Here is a 12,612-nt window from a genome sequence, read left to right on the forward strand (position 1 = left end):
TATCTCATTTAAACCATTTAAATAAACATTTTAAATATAGGCTTTTTTGTTCGAACAACTCCTGTTCAGTTTTATTTGCCTCCACCCCCCTCCCCCCCAACCCCATGTAGACCCCCAAGGCTCACCTCCCAGGTCTGCGACAGCCGGCTGACAGAAGCAGTGTTGAGACCCATCACAATAGCAAAGAAAGAATTCAGGTTTCTCTGGGCTTTGCAGCTATGGAATAAAAGAAAGCAGAAAGCACTCTGAAGCAACATCTTTTTGCCAGATGACCACAAAAGATGAGCTGAAAAGACTCTCCTAGGCCACAGAGTTCGACCTCTAGGGCAGGGCTAAACTCTGCTCCAGGGTCTACACAGCCTTGACTGCCCCTGTGGGAGCGGGTTTCCTCTCAACTATTTCTAACACCAAGGAAACACTTCCAAATGCTTCAGCTCATCCTTACCTTTAGGAAAAGATCTGTGCTCTTGATATCCTCTGGATACTTCAAAAGATTCCTCCTTTTTAAATCTGTTTTGGATGCATTTACAATTTCAACTGAAAACTCTTGAATTTCTGTTTCTTTATATATACCACACTCTTATTATAACAGCTTAGTCCCACCTCTTTAATCAGTATGCTGTCTTTATTTTTTGATAGACAAGCCCCTCTAACCTCACAGGTCTAAGCTTCCCTTTCCATTACCTTTAGATGTATTTTCTTTGCTATCAACAAAATAACTACTATATTATGTATATATTTAAAATATGGTATATATTGTGAGATACTGTCTCACATTTCTCATTTAAAGAATAAAGGAAATAAAATGCAAAATAAGATCATGTTGACCTCCATTCACTCTGTAAGGTTATCTGTTCTGTATAACGTCAATCATTCGACTTAATTGGTCAAAATTCCACTGATTTTCAAAGCCAGCTGAGGGGGCTTGGTATAAGAAGATGGAGGCTGGGCTTCCAGAATTGCCTGTGAATTCCAAATACTCCATTATCGGGGGCACAGTAGAAAACAACTTCTCTGAGGCAAGTCTTCAAAATTAAGAAATTACCCTAACTTGATAATTACATATGAAGAAATACAAAAGTGCTTAGCAGTTAGCTGGGTGCATAAAAAGTACCTAGTATATATTAACTTAGCTTTCCTCAGATGCCATCTCTTCCATGACATCTCCATCAATGTCTCAAATGGAATTTGGGAACAGTGTATATATAATTCTGTATTCTAATTTTTCAGTTATATACTGTGTTACGCTATATATTATGAATTCTTCACTATCATTAATGGCTATATATCACTTCATCAAAACATTTCATCATTTATTAATTCATTTCACTATTGTTGACATTTAAATTATCTTCAATTCAACATAGAATGCTGCAATGAATATCTTTGTGTGTAAAACTTTTTACTGTACTTATGATTTTTTTGAGTTAGACTTCCAGTCATTACCTGATTGGTCAAAAGCTATCACGACTGTAGGAGGTTCTTGACACATATTGAAAACTTCTGTCCCCCAAAACTATACCAATTTCTCGCATTGGAAGTTGTGTACATGAGCATCTAGTTCAGAACTAGGAAAATGGTGTGGGCTGTTAACGTAGTAATACACCTAGCTGGCTGTGCTCTGGCAGGTCCTGGCTGAACTGGCCTGCTCCTAGAGCCAGCCTCATGGAGTAGATACTGCCAAAGTACAGTGGCGCCTGGGCTAGAAGGAGTGAGGGTCATGCTTGGGAGCATTTTGGAAGTTCTATTTCCATTAACAGTGGAACCTGGAAAGGCACTGCTGCCTCCACACCTAGTATCCAAAATATCTGGGGTGAACACAGCAGTCCTGCAGGCCCCTCACCACTGAATCTCCACTGGGCATGGTCTGTTCCTCTCATAGTCTTCCTGTCCAGCTTTTCGACTCTGCCTGCAGTTCGCTGGTAGCCAAGAGGACCTGGAACTCAGTCTAACTGGCTCCTTCACCTGGTTTCTGCCAACCTTCTCCCGGGTGGACCCAGCTTGGTATATTCCATAAACAAACAAACAAGATACTTCCTGGCCTATGATTTAGAAATTCATCCATTTATGAGAATCACTGGTGCCTGAAGGCATCCATACTGTGACTCTACTTCCCTTCTGCCATTCACTTCCCTCATTGTACCCTTTCTGTCTCATCACACCCCTGGAAAGTTCACGCCAGCCAGAACAGACTTGAGTCAGCCCCATCTCTTGATGTGATGGTTTGAAGTGCCAGGCTCCTCTGCCGCGGCTCTTGTGGTCAGTGAGAACTAGCTCTATCTCTACGCCAGAAGCACCTCAGTTGGAGGCTCTCTCCTACTACATGACAGAGGTCCTGCTAGACAGTAGGTTCTTTAAGGCTAGAGTGTATGTCTATTTCATTCTCATATTCTGCTCATCACCCAAATATGCTGAGTATACAGCAAGCCTTTCAGAGAGCATTTGCTAGAGTTGAAACAAGATTTTCTGGGAAATGGTTTTATTATTATTCATTATAAAAAGGTTTATTTTCCCTTTTTTATTTACCTATATGTATGTATGTAATGTAATGATATGTAAAGTATCATTTACCTATATGAAATCTTAGATATAAGTATCATCTTTTTATGTTTTAGCTCCCCATAAACAATTTTCCTGGTCCAGATCTCTTTTTTTAGTCATACTTAAAATTAAAAAAAAAAACACATATAACCAACATCTGAATCTGTAAAAAGAAAAAAGGAATTAACACAGACACGATTTCTCTAGAAGACAAATTGAGAGAGTACAAATACTGGATGTCATTCCAGTCTGGAATTCTCTGTCATCAAGGTTCATTCATTCCAAGATAAGAACAGACTGTCTGACACTAAAACATTCCAGTTTAGCAAACACTCCTTTGTCTGTGTAAGGAAATAAAATCCACTCAATCCACAGAGGTGGGGGATGGGGATGGTGAGAAAGAAGTGGAACATGAATATGCAAATGGATGCCTTAGGCAGGAAAGACACTTCGTGATCATGGAGATTACTGTGTTCCCTTGGTTATTCCTACAACTGTGATTATGAGGAATTTAACTTTATGTTTCTGTTGGCATTCTATTCCATGGACTAGGGACAGAGATCAGTACAGTAAATAATTCAAAAGCATGGGGCCACATGGAGACGATGTGAATATATTTCATTTCCCTGAGGATAGATATAATCTTATACTGGGAACTAAACTGTGTGGTGTCATTTTATTCCTTGGGACGTTAATGTCCCACTTCTCCAAGTAACTGGCATTTAAAAGAAAGTTTCTGATCCAAAAGAGCCTTACCTCTAGGAATTTCACAGACTATTTTGGAAAGCACTGGTGAAATAAAAAAAAGGAGCATTCACCATAAACACGGTCCAAGATTTAGGCATATCTATTATCTCTCTCTCATTCCAGTCCCTGCTACACCAAACACCAGCTCATGTACTTCTATTATCTCTCACCAAAGTAAACAAAATATCCTGCCTGGGGAGGTCTCCTTGCCCACAGTTCAGTCTATGTGCTACTTTCAGATCAACCTTCCTGAAGGACGACTCTCATTATATGGGTCTCCTGCACAAAAACTTCCAATGAATCCCTACTGCCCTCTCAATGAAGTTCGAACTCTTCAATCTGAAACTCAACATCCTTTGTAATTTGGCCCCATCTTCCTTTGCAGATCAATCTCCCACAACTTCCTTATAAATACCCTCCACTCTGGCCAAGCTGGATGGGGTCCTTTCCCTGACCACAGGCTCTCTGCCTCCAATGAGCTTCTCTGCTTCTCTCCTCCAGGGAGTTTGACCTCCGGGGAGAGTGTGCCCTTTTAAATTCTTACCTGTCAAATTCCACCCAGAATTCAAATGTAACCTCAGATGCGACTTCCTTCACAAACGATTCTTGAATCCTCCTTTACTACATCATTGGCATATGAACTTCCCTTCCTCTAAAGCCCCCAACAGAATTTCACCTCATAATGGGGCACTCCCCTGTTCTATTTTGCACATTAGCTGTTTGAGTTAAAGAAGTGTCCCCCACACCCCAGCACACTGCGAACTCCTCCAAGGCAGGGAGCGGGTGTGGGCTCAGTCTGATTTCCCCACAGCACCTTGCATGAGTCTGCACATATACTGAGTGATCAATACCTATTTCCTGACTAGATTACCCTGGCAGGTACTTCAAAGCTGTTTGATATAAAAATTACTTTGAAAGACAAAGGAGAAATAAAATGGGAAGACTGGGAGAGCTTTTGACTCCTGCTGCCTGCTTCTGTTGGGAAGCTGTCTGAAGAGCAGTCTCAGGATACTAACCCGGTATTTTAAGAGATGCTCCCAGCAAGCCACTAAAATGTCACTCAACCAACATTTACTGAGTTACTGCTATTTACCAACTTCTGTACCAGGCACCCTAGGTACAATGACTGATTAGAATTAATCCCTGTTCTCTGGAGGCTAACAGAGCCCAGTGAAGGAATCCTAATATAAACAGATAAGTTTAATAAATATAAGAAGGAAATTTTTTAAAAAAGGAAAAAAGCATGTGTGTATGGGCGGGGGGGGGGGGGGAGGTGGGGGGAGGGAGGCAGAGGTAGGGAGTAGTTGACCTTGCATCTGAAAGTCAGAAATTACTTAAGAATGACAGTAATTTGCTGGGTAGAAGTGGTCATTCTTGGCAGAGCCAATAGCACCTTGTCCAGGCTTGGAGGATGCTGTGCACAGGAAAGAAATAGTCATTCAGAGTGGCTGCAGCATGGGGTGCACCCAGCAGATGAAGCTCAGAGGTCAGGTGGGACCAGCCTATGCAGGTCCTGCTAAGGAGTTTGCAAAGTTGGTTCTGTGGGTAGCAAGGAGCCAAGAGCAGAATCCTAGAACTCACCTAATATTCAATGATTCTCACCCCCTCACGTCGTCTTCCCCCATTTTCCTAGCCTACGGTAGCTCGCCTGGCCACACTATGACTTAGCTGCAGGATACCACGTGTGTGCACTGCCTGCTTATTAGTTCTGTAAACAGAGTAGAGTGCTTTCGTCTGGCAGTTTGACATTTACCTTAAATACTTAGAAGCAAAGACATAAATATTCAAGAACGGACCTTTTCAATCCTTTGGTCACTTAACTCAATATTATACTTTTACATCCCAACCCTTCTTATCATCACAAGGAAAAAAATGTACTCTCTCAAGGAGAAGAAAGAAATTGCCCTTTTCATCACAAGAAACTCACTGGGCGGCGATTTTGATGAATTTTTTCACCAGCTGCACTCGCTTGCCTAGCTGGCTGCAGAGCAGGATCTCCGTGGCCACCCAGAGCTGGACCTCATTGCATCTCTGGAGCAGGAGGCTGAGGTTCACGGTGTGCTCTCCACTTCCTTGTCTGCTGAACGTGAAGTAGATCAGCTCTTGCTGAAAGAAAACATAGTCATGCCAGGATCTATTTTTAGCACATTCAAAGTCAAAGTGATACAAGTTAGTCGATCTTTAAGACCTACTTTGGGAAGCCACTCTCATATCATAATGCTATGAGAATATAAAATAATATATTAAATTTGATACAATTTATCTTTAGTTTTAGAGCTGCTTCATTAAATAATGTTTACTTAGAATCCTTATATAAATGTTATTTTTTACAATGTAAGGATGATGCATTTACATGAAAATCTAAGACATTCTAAAGTTTAAATCACAAGTTGAATCAAATGGAAACTTCCCAAACTTGTTATATTGGCAAATACAAGTGAAAATGAACACCACCAGTATTCATTAAGATGCGCATTAGACCCTCACTGGTACATTCTCTAGACAAGAGTTCCCAAATGTTAGCATGAATCAGGATCACCTGGTGGCTGTTAAAGCACTGATTGCTGGGCCCCACCTCCAAAATTTTCTGATTCAGTAGGTCTGTGGCCGGGCCAAAAATGTGTGCTTCTAACAAGTTCCTAGGTGGTGCTGATAATGCTGGCCTGGGAACCCACTCTTTGAGAACAACTCACACTGATATAAGATACTGTCAAATCATAAACAGAGAATGAGATTAGGGCAAGGTCCTAAATTTACAAAATCCAGTAAGACCAGTAACTACTTATATGGACGGATCATATGCAAAACAATAGAAGCGATTTGCTTCTAAACGGAAGGGTGTGCGTGTGAATATGTATTTTACAGAAGTAACTCACATTCTCCCACTGCATAAGCAGGGACACATCCCTCTCTATTAACATTTGCAAAGTCACAAGTCATTTGGCTTGAATGAACTCACTACTTGCTCAAATTTAGATTATAATGCTGGAATGTTTTTTAATGAGAAAATACAAGGACATTTAAAAGACATTCCAAAATGAAGTGAAGCTCAAGGGTCCCTAAGTTGGGCATGAGATCCTTCTTCAGAAGGAAAGGCTATTTTGTAATGAAAAATTTCACTATATGGCAAAGCAGAACCAACGTATGGTTGCACAGAGCTGTCACATTTTTCATCTCCCGATTCCTATGAGCCTTTCCACTGGCTAAATTTATTTATTAATTGTCAGTAGCATTTTGCCTCTAACCTATTGTTTTATAAATGTTAAAGCTGTCCTCAAGGGAGAGGTTGATAGACATAAAAATTTGAAAGATATCTCAGTTTTCAAGAAAGTACTTAAAGTCTCACAGCAGAGTCTAAATTTATAGTATGTTCTTAAGTAAAAGAATGTATGTGTGTGTGTGTGTGTAGGTATGTACATAAATATGATTCTTGTATAACCACTGTAAACTTCATGGAAAAATTAAAATATCAATATCAAAAGTATCAAATGTAAAGTGGCTCTTCAATCCTATTAGAGCTTCATATATACAAACACATAGGTATTCACACATAAAAATACAGCCTATTTATACTGCATTATACAAACATATGACTGTATTAGAAGCAAATAGATCATGATCGTGTATTCTGATTTTCCTAGGTGTGGTCAGTCTTTCAATATACTTCAAGTCTCCAAATATCTTTTTGGGCCATGGTATCCTAAGCAGAACTATATCACCAGATGATAGATCTTCTTAAAACCTAGTCACACACAAACAGTCTTCAAAAAGAATTTACAGCTAAAATAGCACTAGCATTTATTTTATCTTTTCATTCCACTTACCTCGTGAATTGAATTGAAGAGACTCCAATCAAAATTCATTAATTCCAGAGCAAGATCCCAAGTGTTCATTCCCAAAATCCTCATCGACCTTTGCTGTGACTCCTCATTTTCTGCAAACGGGTTCTAAACCGACAGACAGAAGCGAAAGGCTCCTCAGTAATTCCCAAATGTTTGGCACTGAATTGACTGGCGGTAGAAAGGCACTAGAGGCCCAAATTAGAAAAGTAATCTTGTCTGAGTGCACTTAATATTTTCCCTGGTCTGTTCACCTTCAGTGAATTACAGCCAATTTAGGAAACAGCCTTGGAAACAGCAGAATGTGATCAATGATACTTCACTGAGTTAGTCTGCCCCCTCCCCATCAACACACGTGCACGCACAAATCTGATTATAAAACACTGCCTGGCAGACAGCATAATGAAAGCAAAAGCCCTGAAATCACTTGGCTTCTGGTAAGAATTAATGTGCCAGCAAGGCTAGTATAAAAACAAACAAAAGAAATGTCATGGTGCACTTCAATAAAGACAGACATGGCTTTTACAGGAAATATGCTCAGCAAGCCTCATCCCAGACACACATTTACAAATTTTATTAAAATGCCTGCGGAAAGCGATAAAAATTTAAACAAGAAATAAAAGATCAAAGTTACTTCATTTATATTCCATGGGGGATGATTATCTGAAGTATCTATTGCTTTCCCGACACAAACAGTATGAGTTTGGTAACAGGATTTCCTTAAAATCTGGCATGAAATTATTAAATGCCGCCACAGCATTAGTTTCACTGTTACATTTATTTAAAATTATCTGACATCTTTCCAAGATATTTGATATTTTCTTATTAAAATATAAATTCTCCCATTTGAAGGGTTGGACTTGAAGAGATAATGATGTTAAAATAGTTAATGACTTGGAAAAAAAAAGAATGGGACTCTACATAAATAAATGACATAGTAAGATAAAGGAAATATTTCAGATTCCAAATATTAATCTATTTTTAAACTATGAAACAAATTATTTGCATTTTAGAAGTTTGACATTTATAAAAAATTTTCCTAATTAAAAAAAAATGAATGACAAATGATCTTCACAGAGCTTTTCCACAGCCTTGATTCTCTTCAGAGTAGGTCAAGGTACAAATTATCCCGGGATCCCCAGAGTGGGATACAGAGTGGAGCTTAGTAAGGGCGGACGGAATGAATGCATGTGAAAATACTGAGGTGTTGAGATGGGGGACAAGCCCACGTTTCTCAAGGATTGGTCCGGTTAGTTTGGGACCAGATGGATGCCATGCTGCACTGCAGACATTCCAAGGGAGAGCCAAGAGCTGGGCAGTAACACAAATTTCTACTCACTAATTTAGGGGTGTAATGGCATTTTCACCTGGCTTTTTCTCTCTAAATGTGCCCTTTACCCTGGCACTGCCCTCTGGTTATTCAAGGTTGTCCACTGCTTTCTCCAAGAAACACTTTATATTTCTCTATCCCATTCATTCAGGGCTCTAATTCCCGCTTTCCAAGAAGATTAATTAATCCATGTGCAAGGATAGTGGGTACTAGCGGTCCTTTCAAGGTTCCAGTTCAACTGAAACCTTTTAGAGATGAAATACCTAAAGTTATGATTCCAACAGGGAAACTTTGATGGTGTGCAAAGTTGGTGGGGCAAACATGTGAGGGCAGGACGGCATCTGGCTCATCTCAGAATACTTCATAGCACCCACTTATTCCATTAAGACATTGCCTCTGGCCCAGATTATGTTCTTCTGGAGCTGGCCCTGGACAGTGGTAGGAGAGCTCTGGAGATGCATGCAAGGGAAATGCAAGAGAGCTGTATGTGGCCTGGAGGAGGAGGGTGTGGAAGACAGAGTCCAGGTTCCCTTCATCACCAGGAGCCCACAGCAGTTACACATTACATTGTCCTCCTTCATGGGGAGGGGTGAAGTCAAATCATTCTCAGTATTTGCTCAAAGATGCTGTGCAAAGTCCAGTTTGTCATGTTTCAGTGATGGAGTTACATCATGTACAGATGCAGGACCTGTGACCTGCTGACGGACACTCAGAACTGAAAGGCCCAGTAAGAAAAAAGCTTTCCCCTTCTCTCCTTTTCTCCCTCATCATGTACAAATGAAAGGAATGTGCAGGAGCTCCAGAGTCAAACACATCAGTCTGAAATCCTAGCACTGTAGGCAGCTAGAGTAAGCTACTCAGCCTCTCTAAATTCCATAGGGAATGTTAACACTCCTATTCATTTAACATGCCTAATAAAGAATTCCTTATTAGGCATGTTAAATGATATACTGTATGTCAATTACTCAGCACATATGAATCTGGTAATAAATGTAAAAAATGACAGTGACTAATATTATTATGGTAGCTTGATATCCTGTAGATAATTTTACATATTTTTATTATAAGCAGTTTTGTTAACCCATGTGGTATATACATTCCTCAATTATGTATACAACAGGAGCCAGCTGAAAAGGCCCATCCCAGCAATGACTCTATGAAACAGACTAGGGCCATGAGTCTGGATGATATAATCACAATCTGGTAGAGCCTGCTTTTTGTGGGTCATGGATCTGAGGCCTGATCCTACCATTCAGAAAGCAACCACAATTCTGAGGTTTTTAGAAATAATAATAACAAATCATCGACTTAGACGTAAATGTTCTTAAATTTAGAACTGAAAATAACACAGTGCGGGTTCTACATTTCATACTCTTACTCTTCTATGGCATCTGATGTCCCCCTATTATGAGGCCATTTTACACAGGGAAGGCTGATAACCCATCCTCTCTTTGAGAGGAATGGTAAATGGACGGAAACAAACAGCAGATTCTCTTTTCTCCTAAATCCACACAGGGTGCATTTCTCAACCTAATCTCCATATATGCACCAAAAAAGAAGAAATGGAAATAAGATTCCCTGGGTGAGGGAGTCACTTTTCTAAAATCCCTTATTTTAGGGGCTCAGAAAGAAGCAGGGTTTGACTTAGGAAGGGTTTAGAATTTCTCAAGATGGGCCTCTCTTTGCTTTGCAAAAGTGTTATTTGATGAGTGTATTGTTGGCTAAGAGAGGAAACAGTTCAATACATTTTTCCAATATTCATTAAAAAATATACAAAAATATGCTTTGAGTCTGACATTAGTGGCTATGGTTTCAAGTACAAGGCTAAAGGTCCTTACCAAAGTGTCAGCCAGGTCTTTCCGATAGACATATATCCGACCAGACGCTTCAAGGGATTTAGAGATGGCCAAGTCATTTGGCTGAAGTTCATGCTTTTCTTTATTTAAAAAAAAAAGGGTAATTAGAAACACAAGAAGAACAGTAGGCATATATGGTACATCAGAAGAGTGAAATTTGCCAAAGAAACATATTTAAAAGTAAATAGGATGTAAAGTAGATTTAATTCAGTTCTGCATTTTCTGTACAATGATACCAGTGGGACTATGGACATCACTGCTCATTATCCCTCAAGTGGAACCCTCTTGTGATTCTTTCTTATAATACTTAGTCATTTTTTATAACACAGAACAGTTTAGGGAAGAAGGTAGAATTCACTCACAATCCCATCACTCTAAGAAAATCATACGATGGTAATATTGGTAACATTTGGGAATATTTTTGTTCTGATGTTTATGTAAATGTGTGTGTGAACATATACACACACACACACACACAGTAACAATTATTATTTATACATATACATTCATAATCGTTATGGGTACACATATACATATATATTTGCAATTATTCCATATATGGTTTTACATTCTGATTTTATTATAAGCACTTACCCACTTGTCAAAATTATTTATATAAGTATGTTTAATTGGTTACAGAATAGTCCATTATACCATCATTCAATGTTTCCTCTATTGTTGAATATTTAATGGTTTCCAATTTTTTTGGTCATATAAATTAGATGGCAAGATATATGCTAAGTACTAGCACCAGGCCTGGCACATAATAGGGTCTTGATGAATGGAATCTATTATTATAGCAGCCACAATATATATTGCTGAAGTCAATAACCTTGTGCATAAATCTTTGGCTGCTTATAGATACTTTTCTTAAGATAGATTCCCACCAGTGGAACTACTGGGTCAAAAGGAATGAATAGTTTCAAAGGTTCTGATACAAACTGCCAAGTTGCTTTCCAATTCTTATTTTTTAGAAAATTAGTCATCAAATTCCTAAAAATAGGAATAAAACTTGTCCACTGACCAACACTGATCATTACATTTGGTAAGTCTGCTATTTTGCTAAAACCAAAAATAGATTCCCAGTTATATTTCTTGACTACTAGGGAAACTGAATATTTTTCATATATTTTTCTTCAATTTATTTCCCTTATTGCAAATTGTTCTTATCCTTTGACCTTTTTTCTACCATAATTGGAGCTCTCCTGTAACACAATAGCCTTCTTCACAGAAAAATGTCCTCCTCCTAACTTTACAAAATGCAGATGGAAATCGACTAAAGTAAAACCCAAGTTTATTCCACTGTAACATAATCAGCTTCTCCTGAGGTAGCCCTTCAGTTATCCAGCATGGTTGGGAAATGCAACATCCTACACATCTTTTTCTAGATAACTTAATTAGTTAAAATGCCAAATTTTGTTTTGAACATTTCTGCTTAATATGGAGTACATAAATGATAATCTAATATATTTTTTATGGCCCAGCATCATGAAGATCAATAGTACTGTCATGTTGGGCTGTTGACGTGTGTAGGAAATGGTCCCACACAGCAGGGCTCTGAACTTTTTCCATCTCCTCCCTCTTTGTTTAGCTACAATTTCTTGCAACCCTCTGTGTGCTCATGTGTACACATTAAATCTGAATTTATGAGAGCTATTCCACACTTGCTATGGAATAAAATGGCATGGCTTTCTGACAGTAATTTTTCCATTTACTAAGAAATTTTTTTCTTATTTTCAGGTTTGTCACTAGACTATAAAAGATTAAAGCTGATAGAATTTTAAGCTCTGAATAACTGGCTAGGTTTCTGTACTATATCCATACACCTACCCTGGGTACAAAACAGAAACCTCCTGAAAGCTATGAGATAACAGCACCAGGCCTTTTAGAAAAATCCACAAAACATCATTGCCAACATCTTTAAACTTTTTTTGAAAAAAAGAAAATAACAGTAGATTTCACTGTCATTTCATTTTGGAGTAGCATTTAAAATATTATTTATTTAAAATTATGTAACTAGGGCAAGGAATACATTAGGCTCTGGGTTTTTTCCTTCATAAAAAGATTATTATTTGGGGGATATTAAGCTGCAGGCAGAAAGGTTCTTAACAGACAAAACTACTAATTGATGTAAAGTGATGGCAGGTTTCCAAAACTGAGATAATTCAAGAGATAAGTTGATATTTCTAGTGATGATTAGCAATGAGTGTGTACACATTAGACTGCCACTGCCCACCCTGATGAATCTAATTTCATAGAGTGTAAAATGGCATTTCACAGCCATCAAAAAGATTGGACA

General features: G+C 38.7%; 1 protein-coding gene across 10 annotated transcripts in view; it reads right to left on the reverse strand.

Annotated features, from left to right (window-relative positions):
• RAPGEF5 (Rap guanine nucleotide exchange factor 5) overlaps positions 1 to 12,612 on the reverse strand; it is a 348,364-nt gene that overhangs the window by 21,370 nt on the left and 314,382 nt on the right. For all 10 annotated transcript variants that reach the window (XM_070615912.1, XM_070615909.1, XM_070615908.1 and 7 more), the window contains 4 exons: positions 10,296 to 10,393; positions 7,113 to 7,235; positions 5,216 to 5,394; positions 126 to 216 (listed from right to left, as the gene is read on the reverse strand). In XM_070615912.1, coding sequence (XP_070472013.1) covers positions 126 to 216; positions 5,216 to 5,394; positions 7,113 to 7,235; positions 10,296 to 10,393 — 491 coding nt within the window. The remainder of the gene's footprint in view (positions 1 to 125; positions 217 to 5,215; positions 5,395 to 7,112; positions 7,236 to 10,295; positions 10,394 to 12,612) is intronic.

This window comes from Equus przewalskii, chromosome 4 (genome assembly GCF_037783145.1).
Source record: "Equus przewalskii isolate Varuska chromosome 4, EquPr2, whole genome shotgun sequence".
Classification (NCBI taxonomy): domain Eukaryota; kingdom Metazoa; phylum Chordata; class Mammalia; order Perissodactyla; family Equidae; genus Equus; species Equus przewalskii.